The sequence below is a fragment of the Lissotriton helveticus genome, chromosome 6 (genome assembly GCF_964261635.1).
Source record: "Lissotriton helveticus chromosome 6, aLisHel1.1, whole genome shotgun sequence".
Taxonomy (NCBI): Eukaryota; Metazoa; Chordata; class Amphibia; order Caudata; family Salamandridae; genus Lissotriton; species Lissotriton helveticus.
The window spans coordinates 1190508194-1190533939 of NC_136067.1; the positions used below are offsets into that span (position 1 = coordinate 1190508194).

Consider the following 25746-nt stretch of genomic DNA (forward strand, 5'->3'; position numbering starts at 1 on the left):
CCGGCCTATATTTTTTCTTAATCCTAGGGTTGACCACCCTGGCCCGTGTGGGTTCCTTAAAAATGTCTGCAGCATGTTTGAGAACCCCTTTGAGCATGGGGAGAGTCTTGACAGTCTTTTCTGCAGTGGAAAAGGTATCAAAAAGGAAGTCCACTTCGATAGGGTCAGTGTGGAGGTCCACGTCGTGGTTTTTAGCCGCCCTCTCAATTAGAGCATTAAATGCAGCCGAATCCTCGGTAGGAGAGGTCTTGACAGCATACACTTGAGGGTCCTGGGCAGCATGCTGATCCCCTGGGTCACCTGCAACTGTCCATGAGTCGTGGTGATCCTCAGGATCAGTGTTGGCAGGAAAGCCATACTCCTCGTCATCACCATCCCCACCCTCTACATCCAAATAAGTGGGTGAGGGTGTAGCCACTCGTGGAGTCCGTGTAGCAAGAGGCTCCACTAGAACAGGCGATTCCGCAGCAGGCTTCTTACGCTTTAGAGGAATTGTGTAGGACTCCAAAGGCTGGGTCGCCGTGATCTTCCTCTTGTAGAGGGTGAGCTTCCCGGTGTCGGCGTCGATATAGTGTTCCGACTGCTCCTCCACCGAGGGTTGTCGAGGTTTCAAGCTCACAAGCGGCTGAGAAGGCTTCTGCGCCGTGGACACTGGTACAGGCGCTTCGGTGACCGACCGTGGAGCGAAGGCCTTTGGTGCAACCTTTGGCGGCAACGTAAACAGGAGTGGCGCCGAAGACTTTGGCGTCGTGGCAGCTGGCTTCGCGGCGGAAGCATCCTTCGGTGCGGACGCGGAAGCTTTGCTCCTGATGCGTTGAAGAGAATCCGACACCTGCTACGTAAAGGAAGCGGACGGCTTCGTCGATCCGACAGACGTCTTCGGTCCACCAGCGGGTGAAGACTCGAGCGTCGATGCCTTATGTTTATCCGGTACCGGATCAGCCTGCTTTTGTGCGCTGTGTCCCCCTGCCGTTCCGACGGCCTTCTGCATAGACGGCTTCGTGCCGGCAGCCTTGACTACAGGGTGCGGGGCCCCAGTCTTCTGTTCGACACCCTTAGCCGATTTTGGGTCGACGGCCTTGCCCGACTTTGACTCGGTGCCCTTGACCGACTTTGGATCGGCGCCCCTTTGCCAATTTTGGGTCGGCGCCCTTGGCCGACTTCCCCGGGTCGACAGCCTTCTTGGGCTTTGGCTGCCCCGACGTGTCCGAAGACGAGGAGGCGGCCGGAGGGGCAGACTTCTTCAGTTTCGATGGCGTCTCAATTACTTTCCCTTTCGGCGACACCGAAGGTTTCGGTTTCGGTTTGACCAACGTCGGCTCCGCAGAAGTGTCCGTAGCCGGGCCCATAGGCGAGGCCGTGGATCTGGGTGGAAGGTCTTGGGTAAGGCTGCGTGGCGATCCCTCGACCTGAGCCGTAGTAATTTCTCTTTCGGGCCTAGCTCTTCACACGAGCTATCTTCCGTGGCCCCGTAGGCCTCATTGTCATCTCCTACCTCGTCGACGACTTCTGCTGCCTCGACCACCTCGACGTCTGCGTCGTATCCGTAGTCGATCTCCTCCGAAGGAGGGGAAACTTGCAGATGAACTTCTTGCTCGTCTGCTTCTTCTCTGTCAAAGATGTCCACCGGTGCCGGGGCCGACTGCCGGGCCTCCTGGCGCGCCACGCGCCGAAGTCCAATCGTCTTCTTCGATCGAAACCTGGAACAAGCCATACAGTTGGCTTCATCGTGGTCCGGCGACAGGCACTTGTTGCACACAGGGTGGACGTCGATGTGCGGGTACTTCGATCCGCACACGGGACATTTCTTGAACGGACTCCGTTCCATGATGGCGTCGTAAGTCTTGCTGCGTCGACCAGGCCTCGAGTACCGAAGAGCCACGCGACTCCTCTGGACGTCCGACTCGGGAACTGAGCCGGAACAGAGTTGGGACCGAACGCAAACAATACCGACGGTATAGGAAAAGGCCTTCGGGCCTTAAGAAAAGTCTATATCGATTCTGAACTGGAGATGTCGAATATACATCCGAACCCAATGGCGGAAAAAAACAATCTGGGGATGGAGTTGATGCCCATGCGCACTGTAGTCCAGGGGAGGAGCCACCTATCTCGTGATACTTCGAAGACTCTTCCAGGACAACAATGTGCAATCATCCGGACCCAACACTAGGCGGCGATCTATGCTATAGATATGAATTCAGCAGCCCACATGCCTCGAACATGTATTCACCTGATTCATCTGCTTCACACCCTGCCCGTCGCCTGCCTTCGGATCGACACAATTTTGCCCCTTTTATGATTGCCCGCGCCACATGGCAAGGGTGTCTGCTATTGCCTATATTATTCAGCATTGCGATTGAGCCGCTTGTGGCCCGAATGCAGCAGCAGGATCATTGGCATCGCGGGCTTACTTTCCATCCCAGGCAAATACTGGGATGTATGCAAATGACATTACACCAAAAAACTGAAATCCATTGGACAACCTGGACCCTCTCCTATGGGAATTTGTTCTCATTGGCGGCATGGCAGGCATATCGATTAACTGGGTGAAATCCATCTTATTCTTGCTAACTGCGGCCACACAAACCTTCACCTCAGATTTCCCCTTGACGTGGGCCGGTGACCCTGTTTGTTATGTGAGTGTATAGCTCAGCCGGGACACTGATGAACTGTGGTGGAAGAATTATGGCAAACAGGTGACGTGGCTTGAGGACCGGGAGGCTCCCAGGTCAAAAAACTGCCACTGTCTCTAACCAGATGACTGGCCACAGCGAAAATGGTTGTATCCCCCAAAATCTTATACCTCTTCATTAACTTGCCATTCCTCTTACAGGACTTCTTTCGGTGGAGACTCTGCTCCCTTTTGATCGCTCTAGCATGGGCCGGCAAATAACCCTGGGTAGCGTTTGAGATATTGACTCTCCCATTCGAGCAGGGGAGTCTTGGGGCACCTGACATGGATTTGTATTTCATTAACGCCCAGGCGCACTCTCCACACTACTGGCTACATCTTATTCAGTTCCAGCCGCATATGGCACCTGAGGTGGAACAAGTGGGCCTGTGCCTGCATCAAACTGCTTTATATGGGTCCATCAAGCATGTGTTGCACCAGGTGGATACTGTAGCATGCACGATATGGGCATGGAATGAGTTGCGGAAAAGAGCCTGCCTGGACCACCTGTTGGCTCCGTCTGTTCCTCTCTTGGACCACCTGCTACTTCGGATGGCAACCGATGAGGGGATACGTATGTGCCGTCGGTGGATGCTGCTATCCTCCCTCGGAGCAGCATACCCAGATGGCTGCTTTGTCACCTATCAGCATGTGTTACGGGACATCGCCTTTGTGTACAAAAGAGAGGTACCCCCTGAAACACACCTTGTAAGGTCTGGAACGGGGGAGGGGGGGGGTATTGTCTCACATAAAAAAAGGTATTATAGTTATTTACATAAGGCCAGCCTAGGTAGTTATTATGAGCCTTGCAGGAAGTAATATCGGTGTGGTGGGACAGTTCATTCAAATTTTTGTTGTATTGGGACATCGCACCCTCATTCCTCAACTCCATGACCTATCAGCTCCGAGAGTCACTGAGGGTTCTTTATGATACATTCTGGCAGCTCTCCCCAATCTCCTATCGCTGGAAGAACTGGTTACCAACCCCCTCCCCATAAAAGCTTGTCACACATATCGAAAGGGTTACTTACCAGTAGGAGTAGTTTTGCAGCTTGAAGAATTTTCTGGATTCACATGCTGTGCATGTTTCCACCATCTAGTGGAGTCGTCTTTGTATTTTTTGGTCGCTGTCGACCACCATCTGTGACGTCTGGAGGTCATTGTGCATGATAGGCACCTTCTGATTCTTTTTTCTGTTTATGTCCTTAATGTTGTAGTCCTTCAGACGGTCTTTAAATAGCAAATATTATAACCTGCTTCCCCACCTGTTTGTTTTCCTTGTAGGGGAGGCCGGGTGGGTCGCATGTCAATCTAGAAAATTCTTCAATTGCAATAAAAAATTAAAAAATAGAAAATTCTTCAAGCTGCAAAACTACTCCTACTGGTAAGTAACCATTTAATTTTGCAGTGTGAATACTTATCTGGATTCCCATGCTGTGCATTAGATTATGTAGTGGTTTTCCCGTCTTGGGGAGGCTGTGGTGAGAGGAAGACTTTGCAAACAGTTGTTGAAAAACATGTTGTCCTATTTGCGCCTCCTTACTCATTTGTATGTCCACACAGTAATGCTTTGTAAATGTGTGTGGTGATGCCCATGTTGCAGCTGCACATATAGTGTCAATGGGTACATTGGCAATGAAAACCAGGCTTGCTCCTTTCTTTCTAGTAGAGTGAGCTGTTGGTTGTGTTGTTAAATCCTTTTTGGCATTGGAATAACATATTTAAATGGTTTGTACTATCCATTGAGAGATTGTTGCCTTTTTGACTGGTGATCCTGCGTTATGTGCACAGGCAACAACTGTTTTGTTTTTTGGATTTTTTCCGCTCTCTGCAGATAATACAGTAGCGCTCTCCTTACATCTACAATATGGAGGCTCTTTGCCTCTTCAGTTTTTGGATTTTTGAAGAAAAATGGCAGCAGTATATTTTGATCTCAGCGATATCTTGATACCACCTTTGGAAGGAACTGTGGGTTTGTTTATAAAATTACCTTGTCCTTGTGGATTTTCAAGTATGGTTTTTGTATGGCTAATGCTTGTAACTCACTGACTCTCCGTAATGAAGTAATTGCGAAGAGAAAGGCTGTCTTTAGAGTAATGTGCTTGAGGTCTGCTGTATGCACGGTCTCAAAGGGTTTTGACATCAGTTGTGCGAGTACTATATTTAGACTCCACTTGGGCACGGGTGCTGCTCTCGGTGGGCCAACTCTTTTTGATCCTTCTAAAAATCTCTTTATAACAGGTCTTGTGAAGAAGCTTTTGCACGTCTTTCACCCTTGTGTAAGCTACAATGGCAGCGAGGTGCACCTTTATGCTTGAGTAGTTGATGTTGTCTAGAAGATAAGTTAGGTATGCGATTACTGTTTATGAGTTGACGGAACTCATTTGATTGTTTGAAATACACCAGGAGGTGTATCGTTTCCATTTTGCGGCATACCATTTTTTTGTTGATTGTTTTCTAGCCTCCTTTAGAATCTCCATTGTTTGTAGAGGCAGATTGAGGTGACCAAACTATGTATTCAGGTGCCAAACCGCAAGGTGTAGCTTTGTTTGTTCTGGGTGAAAGATGAGGCCCTGTTGCATCGCTAACAGATCCTAGTCTGCTTTGATCTTGACCATTTTCCCTCTGGACAGTTCTAGCAAACTTGAGTCCTATGTCTGTCTTGACCATTGAGGGGCGATAAGAATTAGGTTTGTCCCTGGTTGTTTTGTCTTTTCTAATACTTTCTGTATTAGGGGTATCGGTGGAAAAGGGTATGCAAACGTTCCTGACCAGTTGATTGAAATTGCTTTCCCTTTTGACAGGCGGGGAGGAATCGTTGAGGCAAAGAACTGGCATTTCTTAAATTGTTGCAAAAAGGTCCCTCACTGGTGTGCTCCAGAGATTGAAGATCTACTGAACTGTTTTCTGTTTTGATTCCCATTCATGGGCGCAGCTGTTTTGTCTGCTCAGTTGATCCGCTGTTGTGTTGTCTACTCCTGGTAGATGCACTGCCTGTAAATTGATTTTCTGAGATACTGCCCTTTGGCAAATTTCCTGTGCTAGTTTGCTCAGCAGAAATGATTTTGTACCTCCCTGTTTGTTGAGGTAGAACTTCGTTGTGGTATTGTCCGTTTGGATCAGGACAGTCTTCCCTTGAATGCGTTTCTGGAATGCTTTTAGTGCAAGAAAGACTTCATCTCTAAGTAGTTGATGTGTTTTATAGTCTCTTGTACGTTCCAATGACCACGTACCGTCAGCAGATTTAAGTGTGCTCCCCATTCGTTGAGAGATGCATCCGTGGTGATTGTCACAAAAGGAGTTGGGTTCCTGAAAGGTCCGCCCTGTGTTATTGTTTGCCTATCAATGTATCTGTTTGCAGCCTTTGTGTTATAACCACTAGATCCTCCCAACTCCCCGTGGCTTGAGACCAGCTGTTGGTAAGTCATTCCTGGAATGGGTGCATACGGAGGCGAGTGTGAGGGAAGAGTGTGAGGCATGATGCCATCATGCCCATTAGTTTCATGACTCTCCTCACTGTCAGAGATTGACTTCTCTGGTAGACGATTGTTTATTTTTGAATAGCTTGCATCCTCTTTTGTGTAGGGTACGCTAGCGCGCACTGAGTCTAATCTTGCGCCTAGGAAGGTTTTTTTCTCTTTCTGGATGATTTTTTGTGGTATATTGAGAAACCTAGTTATTGCAGCGCGTGGATAGCTCTTTGCACATGGCTGAGGCATTTCTGTGTTGTGCTTGCCCTTATGAGCCAGTCGTCCAGATAGGGATAGACGTGGATACCTTCTCTCCTTAGGTGTGCTGCCACTGCAGCCAGGCACTTTGTGAAGACACACACGTGGTGCTGACTTTAACCCAAAAGGAAGTACTTCGAATTGAAAGTGTGTTCTATTGTGCAGGAACCGTAGGTACTTTGTGTTTTTTGTTCATAGGGATGTGTAAGTAGGCGTCCTTAAGGTCTATTGTTGCCATGTAATCTCCGCTTTGGATTTGAGGGATTACCTTTTGAGGAGTAGGCATTTTTAAGCATTGTGTCAATAAGAACCAGTTTATGAACCTTCGGTCCAGGATTGGCCTTAGTGATAGGTCTTGTTAGAGGACTAGGAAGTATGGCGAGTAGTTCCCCTTGAACCACTTCTGTTTTGGTACCGATTATATTGCATGTTTTTGGAGTAGATCCTTGATCTTTAAATGTAACTGTGTCTGTTCTGTTTTAAAACTGTTCTTATTTTGTGTGGGTTTGCAGGTGGTGTTTTGTTAGCTCTATGCAGTACCTGTACTTTACCAAATTTAATATCCATTTGTCTGTTGTGATCCCTTACCATTGTTGGAAGAAATTAAATATTCTTCCCCCACTGGTGTTTTGTGTGCTTCCTTTTCTGTATGGGAGTCAATTTGAGCAGTTTCCTCTTCGTCTAGAGGTTTGGCCTCTGCCTATACTCTTCCCTCGAAACGGCTGCTTTTGTGGTTGGTGCCAACCTAGGGAACCCTGTTTGTTGGCTTCGTTGTTGTCCATTTCCTTGGCCTTGCTGCGGAGACATTTGTTGTCCTTGGCCAAATGTACCTCTTCCTGTGGGATTTCTGTTGTTGAAGCCCCTCTCTTGAAGGCACCCCTCTGCTGAAAGGCTTCCTTTGCTCTTGCAGTCTCATTATCTCTTTTAATTTGTTGTGGAGATTCATCCACTTCCTTTCCAAATAGTGCGTCCCCTGTGGAAGGTCTATTGAGGATGGAGGTTTGAACCTCCTGCTTGAAGCCTGGCATGTCTTCTGAGGATGGTGCCTGTGCCCATTTGCCTGCTAGCAGAGTCTGTTGCATCTAGGGCTGACTTAAGGCATTTGCAACGTTTCTGCCTGCTTGGACAATGGATATTGCTCTTTTCTTGTCCTCTTCGGGGAGTTTATTGATTATACTCCTCTATGCCGTCCCATCATTGGTATCCATACCTGTTTAGTAGGGCATTAGAATTTGTGATGCGCCACTGCTTCACAGCTTCCTTCTCTATTTTCCTTCCCACCATATCATTCTCTTACTTTCCTTTTCCAGTGTTCGAGATGGCATTAGCTCTTTTTCTGGCCGTGGCGACGATAATGAAGTCTGGTACCGTGCTCCCTTGGATATATTTAGGGTCATTTGAGGAGGCTTTATATTTTTTTCTAGACTGTTGATATCACAACCTTGCTTGAGGCAAGTTCCTTAAAGGCTTCCTTGCCTTGGGCTAGAATGCTTGATAGCACTGGCAAGTATTGAGTGTCCTTATTGATAGGGGCTAGAGTTTCTAGGAAGAAACAAGTGTCTTCTTTTTCTTCCTCAAGGGTGACTCCTAAAGTGTCTGCTGCCCTTTTAATTCAAATGCAAAACAACAGTTGATGGACAGAATGCAGAACAATGTCATACATTCACCCCAGTACAGAGATCTGGGCCTAAATCCATCGTTTTTTTGCACTCCACACCACCCCAGTTCAGACATGGCCATATGCAAATCAGCCTTGACCCTGTGCCTCATGGGAACAGTCCAGCCCAAACTGCCAAGCCATGTCTTGTCTGGACCGGAATCAAGCATCCTAGGACCGGTTTCTGGCATTACAGCCGTCTTCAGCCAGGCTTGCTTGAATCCAGTGGCAAAGTGAGCAAGGGACTCACGTCTGAGCATACCCTGCCAACTTATGGCGGCCAAAGCGGTACAAAAGGGGGTGGTGATGGACGGAGCATCTGAACCAATCAAACACTCACAGTTTTCAGCACGTATTACTCAAAAGCTCCTGTATTGGAGCACTGCAACTTTTCGAAAGCCCTTTGTGCTAAATACGAAGCATCTAGCACTCCGTCAGTTCCATGCGTCAGAAGTGCGCCGTGTTCTATCTCCGTTGCACTAGCGTCTCGCTAGCGCCTAGGCACCTTGGGGCTTATTTACAAGCCCCTTGTGCCACCCATACGTCACTTTTCCCATGTTAAAAATAACGCAAAAGTGGCGAAAAGGGCTTGTAAATAAACCCCCTTGTGCTTCAGAGCGCTGTTGAAAAAGCTCCAGCAAGCCATGAATGAGCACGTCCACTGTACCAACCCGTCCCGAATGCTTAACGTTTGTGCCAGCACGACAATAGTGAGCAGTTTTATCACACCCCAGGACAACAGTTGACAGCTTCTTTTACCGGCATTTATCATCGGACAGCTCTAGCCTGCCGCATCTGCAGTCGCGGTTAGTCAACAGCACTCGCATCAACGTAGATCTCCTTGCACTAACATAGTGCCATTGCTCATTGTTCCAGCGTTGTACTGTGTGAGACTCTCGTTCTTAAATGCCCACTGTGCCAGCGCTGCACTAACACACAGCTCATTCGAGGCGCTCTTGCACTAGCGACTGTGGACCGCACAGGAAAGCTGTTCTGTGTTCGACACGGCCTAGTCGGCAGCTACCAGTAGCAACGTAAGAGGATGTGGCTTAAAAGCTAGAGCGGCGGACCTTGAAGCTGGAGACCCGGGTTCGAGTTGGGGGAGTCTCAAGCATAACATGATTCTGGGCAAATCACTTAATGTCCCGGCCCTAAACAAACTAGAAGAAACAAGAGTCGGTAACCACGGGGGTAAGAATGCCCAAATACAGAAGAGGGTCTTTGAAGTACGTCTGGAGCAACATCAGCGATTATTAAAACGATGTGGTTGATGTGGGCCAGGGGCAGAGTGTTTTAACAGCTACGGGTGCGGGAAAGGACATAACAGAAAGCGAAAGCGCTCGCACACATTCACAGCAAACAGCCAGCAGCAAAAGCGCGCTCACAAGGACAAATCTGACACTGAAAAAGCGCGCGTCTGACTCGTGTCCACATTCAAGTAAGCAAGAGGTATACTAAAGTATACAAGAGGTCTCGAATGTTCGACGTAAAAAGGGAAAGTAAGGGACTGGACATACCTGGACTATGGTCTAACCCAGCTGTGGTATGCGCGCAACTGTCTCGTGCAGAATTAGTCAACCATGACCGTCGGTCAAGGATCTTGGCTACCCTTGGCAATTCTTCCTTGGGTCCACTCACTGTCAAGTTCCTTACTTTCAAAGATGATTATTTAATTGAGCCTTTTCTTGACGAGATTTTACCTATCTCAGCGAGGAAATTTGACCTGCATTTTAGATATGGTACTCTTCCTCTTAGGATCTTCTCCCATAAATGGTCTACTTCTAAATTAATTAATTGTCCTGCGTGTGGAGCCAAAGAGGAGTCTGAGTCCCACGTTTTCTTTTTTTGCCCTAGTTCCAAAAACATACGGCATCGTTGGCTCATCCAACTTTGTAAAAACTTGGGGTTCAGATCCTACCAGGAGGCTCTCAGGATTTTGAAAAGTAATACTTCCACTCCCGTTGTATTTTCAGTCTCCCGTTTTATTGATGCTATGTGGCGCAGGAGAAGATCTTTTTGTATAACTGTTTGTAGCTTGTGGAATTTACTTATGAATTTACCAAGTATTTATGCTGTACTTTTTTAATGTATTTATATTTTTATAATCATTGTTCTTTGTTCAAGTTTTAATTTGTCATGAACGGCTGCTATGCATCTTTTATGGTCTTCCGACCGAAGGAATATGCTTCTTACCAGTATGCATCTGTTCTTGGCATGTAGGGCTGCTGACATTCATATCTGTGCATGGATTCCCCGCCCAGTGTTGGGTCCGGATGATTGCACCTTGTTGTCCTGGAAGGGTCTTCGAAGCATCACGAGATAGGTGACTCCTCCCCTGGACTACAGTGCGCATGGGCATCTTCTCCATCCTCAGATTGTTTTTCGCCATTGTGGCAGAGATGGAGATAGTAAAGTAAGAGAAGGCCAGGCAAAAGATAATGCTGCAGCTGCAACAGGCACCGGGGAGGAGGGTGGGCGATATGAATGTCAGCAGCCCTAGATGCCTAGAACAGATGCATACTGGTAGGTAGCATATTCCGTTCGAGGCATGTGGGCTGCTGAATTCATATCTGTGCATAGACTGAATAGCAGTATCTCCTCTAGCGGTGGTTACCTGTGCCAGCTGCAGCAGTTTGAAAGAGTTTTGAGGACAGCCTGGCCTACAGCAGCTTGCTGCTTTGCTTCCACGTCTACACAGTAGTGTTTTGTGAAAGTGTGTATGGTAGTCCATGTGGCTGCTCTACATATGTCTTCAAGAGGAATATATCCTAGGAAAGCCATGGATGCCCCCATTTGTCGCGCAGTGTGTTCTTGGGGGGACAGTTAAAGTGTGTTTAGCCTTTTGATAACATATATGAATACATTTAACTATCCATCTGGCTATTCCTGACTTTGATATGGGATTCCCTTTATGCTGTGGTGAAAAAGCAACAAATAATTGCTTTGTTTTTCTAAATGATTTCGTTCTATCCACATAATAAAGCAGAGCTCTCGTTACATCCAGTGTGTGTAGGGCTCTTTCAGCTACTGACTGTGGATTTTGGAAGAACACTGGCAGTTCTATTGATTGATTAATATGGAAAGTGGATATGACCTTTGGCATAAACTTAGGGTTTGTTCTAAGAACTACCCTGTTAGCATGTATTTGCATGAAGGGTTCTTGAATTGTTAGTGCTTGTAGCTCGCTAACTCGCCTGAGTGAGGTAATGGCAATCAAGAATGCCACCTTCCATGTTAGAAATTGCAATTCGCAGGAGTGTAGAGGTTCGAAAGGAGGTCCCATAAGTCTGGTAAGTACTATATTTAGGTTCCCGACTGGGGAAGGTGGGTGCCTTGGAGGTATCACCCTTTTAAGACCCTCCATAAAAGCCTTGATTGCTGGTACTCTAAACAGTGAAAGGTGTTGCCTGTTTTGAAGGTATGCTGCTATAGCAGCGAGGTGTAGTCTTATCGAAGAGTATGCTAGGTTGCATCTTTGAAGATGCAGTAGGTAACATATAATGTTCTGTATGGAAGCATCTAATGGGTTGATTTGGTTATTGTTGCAGTAAATAACAAATCTCTTCCATTTAGCTGCATAGCATGCTCTAGTAGTTGGTCGTCTTGCCTCCTTAATGATGTTCATGCAGTCTGGAGGCAAGTTAAGGTATCCAAATTCTAAGTCTTCAGGAGCCAGATCGCTAGGTTCATCTGATTGGGATCTGGGTGTCTGATTTCTCCATGGTTCTGAGTTAGAAGATGGGGTGCGAGGCGCAGCCTTTGATGAGGAACTACTGAAAGCTCCAGGAACGTTGTGTACCATGGCTGTCTCGCCCATGTGGGAGCAACTAAGATGAGTGTGAGTGACTGTTGCCGCAGTTTGCGTGCCACCAGAGGAATCGGTGGTGCTGGGGGGAAAGTGTACGCAAATCTGCTTGACCAGTTCATCCATATCGCATTGCCCTGTGACAACGGATGTGCGAACCTGGCGGCAAAGTACCAGCATTTTGAGTTTTCGTTTGTGGCAAACAGGTCTACCTCTGGGTGCCCCCACTGTTTGAAGAATGGCTGGAGAACTTGGGGGTGTATCTCCCATTCGTGTAGTTGTTGGCTGTGTCTGCTGAGCAGATCCGCTATTTGATTGTCTTTCCCTGGGAGGTGTTCTGCCAGGAGAAAGATGTCTTTTGAAATTGCCCACTTCCATATGCTCTGTGCCAAGTGGGACAGCTGTGGAGAGTGTGTTCCTCCCTGTTTCTGGATATAGTACATGGCTGTCATGTTGTCCGTCCGGATCAACACTGTCTTGTTGTACAAGTATTTTTGGAATGCTTTTAGGGCTAGGAATATTGCTAGCAACTCTAGTTGGTTGATATTCAGTTTCTTTTCTTTGAGTGTCCAGAGCCCTTGTACTGTGTATTGAAGTAGGTGGGCTCCCCAACCTGTCAGTGATGCGTCCGCTGTTAGTACTAGTTGTGGAACTTGCTCTTGGAACAGTCGCCCCTTGGAAAGGTTTTGTGTGTTCCACCACTGCAGAGAGTTGTAAGCGCGACTGTCTACCAACACTAGACCTTTTAGTTGTCCTTGAGCTTGGTTCCACTGCCGTGCTAGGCATTCTTGCAATGGACGCATTTGAAGTCAGGCATGGGGGACAATGAATATGCAGTAGGCCATCATGCCTATGAGCTGCATGAAGACTCGAGCTGGCAAAGAGTGTTGTGGCAGAAATTTGCGAATGAGCATCTGCATGCTGGCTATCCTCGCTGAGTTTGAATATGCCTTTGCCACTGAGGTATCTATAGTAGCTCCCAGATAATGTTGTGTGTGGGATGGTTGTAGATGCGATTTTGGGCAGTTTATCGAAAAACCTAGGCTGTGTAGCAGCTGAAGTGTTTGAGAAGTGTCTCTTGCACACTGTTCGTACGATTTTGCTTGTATTAGCCAATCGTCTAGGTATGGGAACACGTGGATGTGTTGCCTCCTGAGATGTGCAGCTACTGTCGCTAAGCATTTTGTAAACACTCTTGGAGCCGTGGTTACCCCGAAGGGGAGAACTTTTAATTGGTAGTGTTGACCTTCTATTGTGAACCTGAGATATTTTCTGTGAGCTGGATGGATGGGTATGTAAAAATACGCATCCTTGAGATCCAATGTTGCTAGGAAGTCTCCTTGCTGGAGCAACGGGAGCACTTGCTGTAGTGTGATCATATGGAAGTGCTCCGACAGTATGTATTGATTTAGGGGTCTGAGGTCCAATATTGGTCTGAGGGAACCGTCCTTCTTGGGAATAAGTAAGTATAGTGAGTATACTCCTGTCCCTTGGTGTTGGAAAGGGACTGGCTCTATGGCCCCCTTTTCCAGCATGCATTTCACCTCTTGTTGTAGCAGGGTGATGTGTTCTTTGGACATAGGGTGGTGTCTGGGTGGTATGTTTGGTGGAATAGAAGTAAGTTCTAGGCAATAACCATACTGGATAATTTGTCTCACCCACCTGTCTGTGGTAATTGCGTTCCAGACTGGTAGGAATTGTTGGATTCTGCCTCCGACCGGTGTTAGATGGTCTGGAGGTAGTGTGATGAAGTCACTGTTTTGCGGCATTGGAGGCTCTGATGTTATTACCTCCACGTGCTATTCCTTTATTATTGTTGCCCCTATAACCTCCTCTGTTGGAGTTCTTGTTAAAGGAACCTTGGGTGTTGCTTTTGTATGTAGATGAGGTTTGTGAAGTATTGCCCCGTGTAGCTGCTCTGTATGAGGAGCGTCGAAAGGAACCTCTGTGTTGTTGAAACTGCAAAGCACCCATTGATTTTGCAGTTTCTGTATCCTTTTTCATTTTGTCTAAAATGGTGTCGACTGCAGGGCCGAAAAGGAAGTCTTGATGGACTGGTTATTTAAGAATGGTGGATTGTACCTCATTCTTAAAGCCATAAATACGTAGCCATGCAGGTCTTCGTAGTAAGACGCTAGTGTTAATGGACCTGGCTGCAGTGTCAGCTGCGTCAAGCGCACATTTAATGGAGGCGTTTGTAATAAATTTTCCCTCCTGTATGAGGTCATTAGCTTGGGCTTTGAAAGGCTCAGGCAGGTGTTGCATTAAACTTTCAAGCTGGTCATAGTTTGCTCTGTCGTAACGAGCTAGTAGAGCTTGTGTATTTGCAATTCTCCATGAATTGGAGGCCTGTGATGCTACCCTTTTACCCGAGGCCTCTAGTATTTTGGACTCCTTATCAGGAGGTGGAGCTTCTCCTGTTGTCTGTGAGTTGGCCCTTTTGCGTGCATTAGCCACTACTAGTGAATCTAATGGTAACTGACCTCTGATATAAGTAGGGTCTGTAGGGGCCGCTCTATATTTCTTTTCAATCCTGGGATTGATAACGCGTGCCCTGGCTGTATCTTTAAATATATCTGGCGCGTGTTTTAATATCCCTTTCAACATAGGAAGTGTTCTGATATTTTTCACAGAAGTAGGGAATGTGTCAAATAAAAAGTCTTCGTCTATAGGGTCATTGTGCATGTCTACGCTGTGGTACTGCGCTGCCGTATCTATTAGCTGGTTGAAGACAATGGTGTCGTCAGTAGGTGACGGCTTTGCTGGGTATGAGGAGGTGTCAGGGATGGGATGCGTGTCATATGGATCAGTCGGCTCTGCCCATGGTTCATTTTGAGGGTTACGATCCTCTGGATAGTTATAATCATATTGAGGATCTTACCCTGTGTCGCCCTCATTGTCCCCAGAGTGCGTAGGAGAGTAAGGAGCAAAAGGCGTAGTAGGCATAGTGGGATAGAAAGGAATGAAGGGTCTAGAGGGAGAAGTCCCAAAGTCCTTCTTCTTTAGAGGAATGGGGAAAAGAGAGTCTGTCTCCAATGGCCTCTTCTTCCTGTGTAGGATTGTGACTTTACCAGTCTCAGGGTTTATATATATTTTTGCCTGATCCTCTGACAGATCTGGATAGAAGAGTTCTTCTTCCACTGTCCGTGGATGTGTCTGACTTCTTTGGCTTAGTCTTTTTTGGATCGACTGTTGCCTTCGGGTCGACAACCTTTTTTGGTTCGACGACTTTTGGTGCCTTATTGCTTTTTCTCGGCACGGCCTCTTTGTCCGGGTCGACGACTGATTGCGGATCGACCGGATCTTTAGGTTCGATGCGCTTTCTGTGCTCGACAGGTTTTTTAGATTGACTGTCTGTTGTCGAGTTGACGATTTTTTTCGGATCGACTGGTTTTTTAGGAGCACTTGTCTTTGGGTCGGTGCCTTTGTTTGGCTCGATAACCTTCTTCGGCTGGGCCACAGGCTTCGGTACGACCCCCTCTGTGTCGGCGACCTTCTTCGGTTCGACGACCTTCTGCGCAGCGGCCTTCTTTGGGTCGGCGCCCTTTGGGTCGGCGGCCTTCTTTGGCTCAACGGCCTTCTTTGGTTCGCCGCTTTTTGGCTTGACGGCCTTCTTTGGTTCGGCGCCCTTTGGCTCGACGGCCTTCTTCGGGTCGACGCTCTTAGACTGTACGGCCTTCTTTGGTTCGACGCCCTTCGGGTCGACGACCTTTTTGGGTTCTAGAACCTTCTTTGGGATACGTTAACTGGACCTGGGGTCTCTGAAGGCTTAATCTTTGTTTTCGGAGCCGAGCCGGACGGCGGGGCTGCTGAATGATGTTTTGGATCTTGGCTAAGGCCTTTAGGCGATGCCTCGATCGGAGCCTTCTGTAACGGGGTTATTGGTGTCGGGGGCAATGTACTCACGGTTTGCCCCGGTGGTATTTTGTCATCGGAGTCCGAGTGGTCCTCGACGGTGACGATCTCTAGATCCAAATCTTCCCCCCTTCTGGAAGTTCTTGTTCATCCTCGAAGATGTTGTCTGGTTCCAGTGCCTGTCGCTGCATCTCTTGCCTAGCGGCCTGTTGAATCCGGATGGTTTTCTTCGAATGGAATTGGGCACAGGCTGGGCAGGTTTCTTCCTTGTGGTCTGGCGATAGGCACTTGTTGCATACTGTGTGTTTGTCAGTATGCGGGAACTTGGAGTGGCATTGTGGGCACCTTTTGAACGGGCTCCTTTCCATCGACAGCAGGCCCACGTGGCGTCGAAAAGGCCCAACGGCCCGCGTTGACGACCGGGTCAAGATGGAAAGCTGGATCGAGTCAAGAAGTACCGAGCGAGAACAATACCGTCGAAGTCGAAGGCCTTTTGGCCGCTAGAAAAGTTTAGTTTCGATTCCGAATTTGAAGTATAGGAATAACATCCGAACCCAATGGCGGAAAAAACAATCTGAGGATGGAGAAGATGCCCATGCGCACTGTAGTCCAGGGGAGGAGTCACCTATCTCCTGATACTTCAAAGACTCTTCCAGGACAACAAGGTGCAATCATCCGGACCCAACACTAGGCGGCGATCTATTCACAGATATGAATTCAGCAGCCCACATGCCTCGAACATAAAGATTACTTGACTGACTGACCTTCTTTTGGAGGAGCGTCGCCATTTCGTCCTGGAGTAGTTTCCTCTTTCTTTCGACCTCAAGAGCTCTCTCGGAGTCGGAGGCCGGAGACTTTCTCTTCTTACTTGCGCCTGCCTCTGGTTTTGACAGTGTTGCCTTTTTCTTCGAGGGTTCGTGTCCTACCCTTGGTTTCGTAGTCTTATGCGATTTTCCCTCCTCTGTAACCTTCGGTAGAGTTCCGTGGGGTTGCTTGGATCGCGGCTGGCCTTTAAGCGCCTTTTTGTTCGGCGTCGTGCTGCCTTAGGTTGCGCCTTGTGTTTGTGGCCCTTGGGTTCCGAAGGATGTGTATAGTGTCTTACCTTATCAGTCTTCCTTGCATCGCTCACTTTCTTGTGGGCGTGTGATTTCTCGGAGTCTCCTTCAAGAATTTCAATGTCAGACCCCTCGTACGTCGATTCTGATGGTACACCCTGGTCCTCATCATCGCTGGAGAAGCCCAGGTCCATGAAGAAAGTTTTCTTCGCAGTCTATAACACTGTAGCGTAGTGGGCACTCTCTCTGCCTTCGGTGGGTCCTGAGTGTCTTCAACAGGAACGTTGCCTAGGCCTCACAGTCCTTGTCCTGATGATCCTTGAGCAGGCAACGGTTGCAGACGTTGTGTGGATCCCGTTGAGCATGGTTGTGATGGCACTGGGGGCAGAACTTGAAGGGGGCATTTTCCATGACCCTACCTTGCCATTTGTGGACCTTAAAGGTCTTCTGTAGTGTCGGAATTGGAGTTTTTCTCTTCTCTCTGGTTGCGTTGTCGATTATCGTTAAAGTTAGCGAGAACTTTTTTTGGTTTTGTCTTTTTTGGGGATTTTCTGAAAAAACTTCGGAGCTTTCCATCTTGCTTCCAGACCCAACGGCGTAAAAAATAATTTGAAGATGGCTATCACGCACAACGACCTCCAGGGCGCGTATGACATCACACAGGGCGGGTACTTGGCACCAAATGGTGGTCGATAGGGACCCAATTAATATTTTTTTTAAAGACTACTCCAGACCCAATCACTAGATGGCGGAATAATGCACAGCATGTGAATCCATAAAAGGACTCAAGCTGCAAAACTATGTTATCACACTGAGAGCTGCACCAGTCCACCAGACTTCAGTCGGCCAGATGTGGTTGGATGATATTGGTGTTGCCAGGAGCAATGGACTTACGGCTGCTCGCAGTCCAAAGTCCTGTCCCTGAACTATGGGCTGTGCTTGATCCATCTCAAATTCTTACATAGATTCTATCATATGTCTGCACTCCTGCTGTAAATGGGACGCACGCTTTGTGTGTTGTGCAGAGCCATGCGCTTCATTGCTGCAGTTGGCGTGGGACTGCCCTGAGATAGAGTATTTCCGGGTGGAGCGGTTTCCGGCTGTAACTAGTACTAAGGGACACTCTCCCGAGGGCTCCCCTGTAGTCCGCTGTTAAAATACGTCAAAGAGGTTCCTCTCGATGTCCGCAGGCTGACAGCCATGTTGTTGCTACTGGCTAAACATAGTGTGGCATTGCATTGGGGCAGGAGGCAGGGACCCACAAGGAACAAGTGGCTATGGGATGCTGCCCAGGCCCGGACTGGCCGTTGCGGGCACCGGGCAATCCCCCGGTGCGCCGCAAGGGTGGGGGCCGATTTTGGGCCCTGGGGGCCATTTTTGTTACAAGGCCGTTTTTGCAGCATAGCTGGAAAATCGGCCCTGTATCAAAATCGGCTGAAAACCGGCCCCGGCAAAGAGCTCGGTCGCACCCCCAGGGGGCCGGCCGAGCACTTTGCCAGGGCCGGTTATGGTTCTCAGTCCGGCCCTGATGCTGCCACATGCCAGGACCTATTAGAGGAGTACTGGGAATTGATGTCTGCCCTCTCACGTCCTAAAAATATCTGGGCCCCCCTTGTGAACTACCTCAGACTTACTCAAGACATGACTGCAGATGCACTTGCCCGCAGAGGTAACTCCTCAATGACTGAGGTATTTGACTGTTCCCTTTCAGGTGTTGCCTTACCTGAGTGCTCTGCACACGTGGACTGATTTCCTACCCTCTGTCATGTGTGTCATCATTAGATTCTAGTGACCAGGAGGAGTTTGGACCTCTAAGTCCCCAATTTATTTGCACTTTCCCCCTTCCCTCTCACTCTGTACTTCCCCATTAATCTCCCCTCCCCCACTGTACCTTATCCCTCCCCTCCAATCGCACTCTTGTGTTGTGGACCTTTGCAAGACAAGCTCATATCTCATCTGCAACCAAAATGTATAATGTTCTGCAGCACTGCTGCGCATATATATATATATATATATATATGTATATTCACTGAAAAAACCATAGGTTTCACACCAGTTATAGTTAGGTGGAAATTTTACTCGCATAAAACCATTGAAATTCTTGGACTCACTATAACTTGCGAATAACGTGGGAATTTCAATGGTTTTATGCGAGTAAAATTTCCACCTAACTATAACTGGTGTGAAACCTATGGTTTTTTCAGTGAATTTAATAGGTTTTTTTAAATGCTAATTCCTAACTATAACTGGTGTCAAACCTATGTTTTTTTCAGTGAATATATATATCTATATAAAAAACTTCTATGGCAAAATGAAACCCCTCATTTTGTTCCTTTTCAAATTAAATGTATTAAGTGTTACCACTTTATTCCAATCAAGATGACTTCAGGTGTGCCATACTTTGGTCATAAGTAAGACTGTTAGCGTTCTAGTTGTTCTTTAGAACACTTTGGGACATTCTGTCATTGGACTATAGTTGGGCTACATCTGGCTGATATTTGGGCTACATTTGGGCTCTTTTGTCTCTGGTGGCCATCTTGGGAGACTGCATATCAGAATTTGTTTAATGAAATATAAGAGGATTTGAGAAGTCACTCAAAATGTGCCCTAATTTTTCTTTCTTCAGCACTAATCATAATTTCTATGGCAAAATGAACCCCCTATTTTGTTCCTTTGCAAATTAAATGTTTTAAGTGTTAACACTTTATTCCAATCAAGATGACTTCAGGTGTGCCATACTTTTGTCATAAGTAAGACTGTTAGCACTCTAGTTGTTCTTTAGAACACTCTGGGACATTCTGTCATTGGGCTATAGTTGGGCTACATCTGGCTGATATTTGGGCTACATTTGTTTTTTTTTGTCTCTGGTGGCCATCTTTGGGCTACATTGGGCTACATTTGGGCTCTAACATATATATAGCCCAATATATATTTTTTCAAAGTTAATTTTCATAAAAACCACTGGAGCATATATCTTGAGACATAGCAAAGGCACATCGGGGTACCAGTCCCTACAATTTTGCCAAGTTTGGTGGTAATCCATTCAGCCGTTCGGGCTAAAAGTGAGTCGAACCGCCCTATGGAAATTAACATGGGGAAAACACGTTTTGGGACCCCCCTTTAATCTCGGCCCCCGCTTGACGGATCCCCCCGAAACTTTCAGGGAAGGAGCGGAGCGCAGCGAGGCAAAGTTAAGGAAAATTACAGGCAGATCCCTCATTCGGCGCCAAAGTTATTCCCAATAGAATGTTGCGGATTTCCTATGGAAAACGATCCTAACTATAACTACCTACTGGCGACCGCCAGTAGGATATATATATATATATATATATATATATATATATATATATATATATATATATATATATACTGAGTTCCACGCCACTCTCCCTGCCTTAACTACTGCATCCTTCATTTATGATACATGGCATGGAATCCACTGTGTTCAAATCAGAGCTCCAAACCCACTCTGCCAACATTTAGGTTTCATTAATCAATATTTTTCCCCATTCACAAATGTACCCATATTCGCCTTCCAAGGGGCGGCCATGACATTGTTTCAAGGAAGCAATCCAGTGGTAGCAATGAGCTACATTAACAAGCATAACATTAAACACATCGAAAGCCCAGCGACTGAGAAACTGAACGTAGGGAGTGAATATTTTCACAACTCATGCCCTTTTAAATCACAGATAAAAAGTGCTTACCTGCAGCCACAATTTATTTTTCAAGGCATCCCTCCCTGTAGCAATGCACTGAAATGTGGCATTTTGTCCTGCATTTACTTCCACATCTCCCAACCTTAAGAAATGTGGAGATTTATCTGTAGACATAGAAAAAAACGTGTTTTGCCTTATATAAAGAAAGCTTGACCAACATAACTTTTTATTTTTATATACACTTCTAGAATAGAAAGTTGAACTTTGCAAGAAAAGCAGCAACGTTTTTCATGAATCCCATCAGCAATAAATACACTTATTACAGGACTTTTAACATGCACATAATAAAAGCATGAACTTTCACAGCAACGAATGACAAAGGTACAGACCATTTTAACTGAAATTCTGTTAAATCAATAACACAACTAAATGAATGATAATAAGAGGAGTAAATATTGAAGAAACAAGTTACATACTTCGGGAACGCAGTTTTGGTACAGCAAAGAACGTTGGGAAGGTGATGCTTAGCCAAGTATGAAAAAATGTCATCACCTTTGGCTAAAAAGAGGCACCGTCCGAAGAACCAGCTTGCCTGGGTAGAATGAGCTGTAAGGAGGGTTAACAGAGAGGGCCTGAAGCTCGCTCACCCTCCTTGGCGAGGTTATTGCCAGCAAAAAGACGGTCTTGATGGTAAGAAACCTGAGAGCACAGCTGCGCATACATTCACAGGGAGAATACATGAGAAAAGTCAAAGCTAAATTCAAATCCAACTGTGGGCATAATAAAGAGAGAAGAGAAAAACGATGCTTATAGCCCCTTTGAAAAATGTATCATAGCAGGTCATTTAAACAACGCAAAAAGACCGAAAGGGCACACCGGTACCCTTTTACCATGCCCAAAACACGCCCCCTGAGGCGTTAGGGACAACACAAACAGCAACACTTCAGGACGACTGGCCACAAAGTGCTTCAATTTGGTTGGCAGGTCACCAGGCCACATAGTTGTCCCAAAGGCAGGTGTATACAGATTTGGCTGAGGGACACCTAGCTGTCAAAATAACACCCATGACCACCGGAGGGAGATCAACGGCGCTCAGCTGCTGCCACTCAATCTCTAAGCAAAGAGGTGGAGGGTATGCAGGATCTGGTGCAGAACGCTGACCTGCTGCTATGACAGGAGATCCTCTAGAAAGGGGAGTCTGATCGTAACACAAATGCTCATGCTAAAGAGTTTGGCATACCATACTCTCCGGGCTCAATGCAGAGCCACAAGGATGACTTGAGCCAGATAGGTCCTGAACTTCTTCAGAACATAATCTAGGCAGGACAGGTATCGGAGGGAATGCATACAGTAGTCCCCAGTCCCACTCTAAGTGGAATGCGCATCCAAGTGAGAGCGGCTTTGAAACCCTAATGTGCATAAGTGCTGACACTGTGCTTCCTCTGCAGTGGTGAAGAGATCTAGCCAAGGTGCTCCTCATTTACAGAAGAAACCTCGAGCCACCTCCAGGTTTAATCGCTGTTCATGTTCCGCAAGGTATTGACTGTGAAGTTTTTTTGCCCTAGCGTTCAAAGATCCAGCCAGGTGCTGCACCACCAGGAAAGTTACTTGGCTTTTTAGCCATGTACAAAGACACATACCCCACCCCACCCTGCATGTTGCAGTACCACATGGCAGTGGTTTTGTCTGTGAACACCTCAACCAAACTCCCTTTGATTGGTGCCAGGAATGCCTTTCAACAAAATGGATAGCCCTTATCTCCAACATGTTGATGTGGAGCCAAACCTACACCGGAAACCCAAAGACTCTGGTCTCCACTTCTCCCCTGTGGCTGTCCCAACCCGGCAGCAAGGCATCTGTCACCACTGTCAACTTTAGGTGAGGTTGGGAGAGGGGGGGTCAGCCACTGACCTAATTGCGGTCCAGTAGCCACTAATTGAGATCTCTTGTTGTCTCCACTGAAATCTGGATGGGATTATAGTGATTCCTCTGCTGGTGTTCCCACTGGGACTTCAGATTTCATGGCGGAGACAGCATTTGCCACCTGGCGTGTTTAACTAGCAGGATGCAAGAAGCCATCAGTCCCAAAGTCTCAGAGTGATCATCACTGAAACCCAGAACCAAGGCTGAAACATCAGAATCATAGCCTGAATGTCCTGCAATCTTTGCCCCGGAATGCAGGTGCAAATTTCCACTGCGTGCAGACGGCTCAGATGAAAGGGAGCATCTGGGAGGGACACAGGTGTGACTTTGGCACATTTACAGTTAACTCCAACCATGTAGGATGTTTGCCATATTCTGGAGGTGGGTGATGACTGTCTGGGGTGAGCCAGCCTTCAGAAGCCAGTCATCAAAGTAAGAGAAAACTTGAACCCCCAACCTCCAGAGGAGAGCTGTGACCTCCACCATCACCTTCGTGAACACCTGAGGGTCACTGTTGAGGCCAAAGGGGAGCTTAGCAAACTAGAATTGCTCCTGGACCACCTGTTATGATTTATAATGTACCCCAATATAGGCTTGGGTAGTCACCTAACCGTAAACCTACATTTACCGTGCCATTGTACTACAGAACAGGTTTGTGCTGACCTTTTACCTAGTTAGGTACTGCATAAATGTTGTGTGGGTTTCTCCGAAAACTAGCCTAATTTATTATACATGATGATTCTCAGAATCAAAGCATGACAACCATCTTCTGTATAATAGCTATGTATAAGGGTCATCCCTTTAGTCTTCCTCGGCCGACATGCCACATCAAGATAGAACCACTGAGAGTACCTATTGGGTATATAAACACCAGATCTTTGCTGGGGCGGGCAGAGGAGAGAAACTTCCATGCTGACGCGCAGACACAAGATGCTGTAGTTCCTGCACGGAGACACCCCAGGACGCAATAGTCTGACATCCCTCACGGTGTGTCCATCTCGAGACCAAGACTGGTTCTTTCATTCGCTCACATCAAGTAATGGGGTTAGTTTTTATCCTAGGGGGATTCTTGGTTCTACACCTACATACATGCTAGGTACATTTTGATACATCTAGTTAAGGTTAGCATCGTAGGAGTAAGTATTATTTACGTCATGTATCTAAAAACCTGTATATATCTATTGTTTTAGCACTATGGTAGAATTCTACCATCTATTTACCTTCTTGGTGCTTATAATCGTTTATACGAGTTTCTGTGTTATGGTTCTTGCAGCACACATATTTCACTCCAGAAAGACGCTGGTTCAATAAATACTCATTGAAAGCATCCTCCATCGTTTATTCTGTGTACCTCCGAGACAAAGTGAGCACGAATGAAAGAGAAAAGTGCTACACTGTTTCCACGATCCCCGAGGGGTCAGGGTTGTCATGCTCAATAGTTGCCAGAAACTATCATCTCCTTGGTAAGAGGAGTTCATAGTGGCACTATGATCTAGCTGGTGCATATCAGACAAACATATCTGGTGGGGGTGTCTGGAATCCGTCTTGACACCAGTCCCAAAGTTTGATGTCTGAACATGCAGATCCTACATAGATTTATAGGAACTACACAACACACCGTGAACCTCAGATAATGCCTGGGGGCCTGGAGCACAGGGTTGTGGAAATAAGCATCATGTAGGTCAAGCGCCACCATGCAGTCTCTGGGCTCGATGGATGACAAGAACTAGGTCAAGGTGAGTATCTTGAATTTTCCTTCCAGAGAAAAGCATTGAGAAGGTGAAGGTCTAAAGTAAGGCAAATTACTTCGTCTTTTTCTGGCACCAAAAAGTAATGGGAATAGCAACAATGGCCTACTCCTGGTACGTGCATTGTTTCTATGGCTCCTTTGGCCAGAAGAGCTTGTAATTCCTGCCATAAGAAGAACAGATGATCCTCTGTCAACCATCCTGAGGATGGTGAGTAGGGCGGCAGAGTATCAAGAAGTGGTAAGGCATAACCCCGCTGGATGGTCTGTGGCACTCACTTGCTCAAGGTAATGGTCTGCCACCCTAGAAGAAAGTGTCAGAACTTGCCTCCCAACAAGGTGTGTGTGTCACTATGAACAGACTACAGAGGCTTAAGGGTTGCAGAAGCTTGAGGGGCAGCTGACTGGGCTGTATGCTGCTCCTAATGTCTATAAGGTCTGTGGGTACCGTGGTCACAAAAGGTTGAGGTGAGAGCTGAACCAATTGCACCTCAGGGCGATGTGAGAAGGCTCCACCATAGCCACAGAGGATGAAAATGTGGATGCCGTTGGCATGGTGGGGTTAACAGGTCCAGGGACTATCTCGTCGCCCGGGTTTCTTTAAAGCACTTCAGAGCGAATTTTCCTTATCCCCAAATAGACATGAGCCGCCAAATTGCCTGTCCATCAGATTAGTCTGAACACTAAAGAAAAATCCAGGGGACTGCATCTAAGTATGTCTACAGATGGCCACACTGGTGCCAATGGCGCTGCCCACACAATTGGCAATATTAAACCCACAATGGACAGTGAACTTTCCTGCATTGAGCCGGTCCTGAATGGCCTGCGAAAGGATGGCACAAGCCACCCCTGGGGCGAGTGGGAAAACATGGGTAAGCAAGTCACAAAAGTTATGTATAGAGCCCTAGAAGGCAAGTGGCATTCACAGACCACAGTGAGAGTCTCGTGGGTGACAAAACTTGCTTCCCAAAAGTCGTAATTCATTTGGATTCCCAATCAGGAGGAAGAGCAGGAAATGTCTTTGGGTTCACCTTACAGGCTGAGGTCTGCACAACCAACCTCTCAGTAGGATGCTGGATCAGATAGGCAAGATCCCCAGGTGCAGGAGGATGCCAATGGGCAATTCTTGCGCTTGATCCGGCCCCCCGAGCAGTGTTTAGCCCAGGTTCGTAAGAGAGTGTCTATGAGGACTTCTTTAAATAAAGTAGTAAGGACCCATAATTAGTTTGACCTAGTTCAAGCACCTCAGTCCCTACATTCGTTTTTACTTCCCAAGTCTAGATCCCAAATTTCAACAGCTCTCCGCATCACCATAGCAAATGACACATTCCTCAGTGACAGGGCTTGGAGAGAGCAAGCCAATATTTGGAGAACTGTCCAGTCCACTGGCATATTTGAAATCCTCGTGTTATTGGCCTCAAGGTAGACCTGAGACAATTTATCTCCAGTATCATACATGCCATTAACCAAATCTGTCCCAAAACGATCATGCACAAGTGGTGATTCTTTAGGCCAAGGCACTGTACTGTGTGAGAAGGATAGCCCTTTTGTAGCGGTATAAACTGCACCAATCGCGGCATCAGTCAAAGTCAGTGTGGCACAGTCTCAAAGTTTGACAGCACTATGGATGAGCAGCCATCATCTGG

At 47.0% G+C, this 25746-nt stretch overlaps 1 protein-coding gene across 14 annotated transcripts in view; it reads right to left on the reverse strand.

Annotated features, from left to right (window-relative positions):
- Positions 1 to 25746, reverse strand: part of PTPRK (protein tyrosine phosphatase receptor type K) — a 1613435-nt gene that overhangs the window by 802966 nt on the left and 784723 nt on the right. For all 14 annotated transcript variants that reach the window (XM_078648913.1, XM_078648910.1, XM_078648911.1 and 11 more), the window contains one exon: positions 20479 to 20594. In XM_078648913.1, the coding sequence (XP_078505039.1) occupies positions 20479 to 20594 (116 nt within the window). The remainder of the gene's footprint in view (positions 1 to 20478; positions 20595 to 25746) is intronic.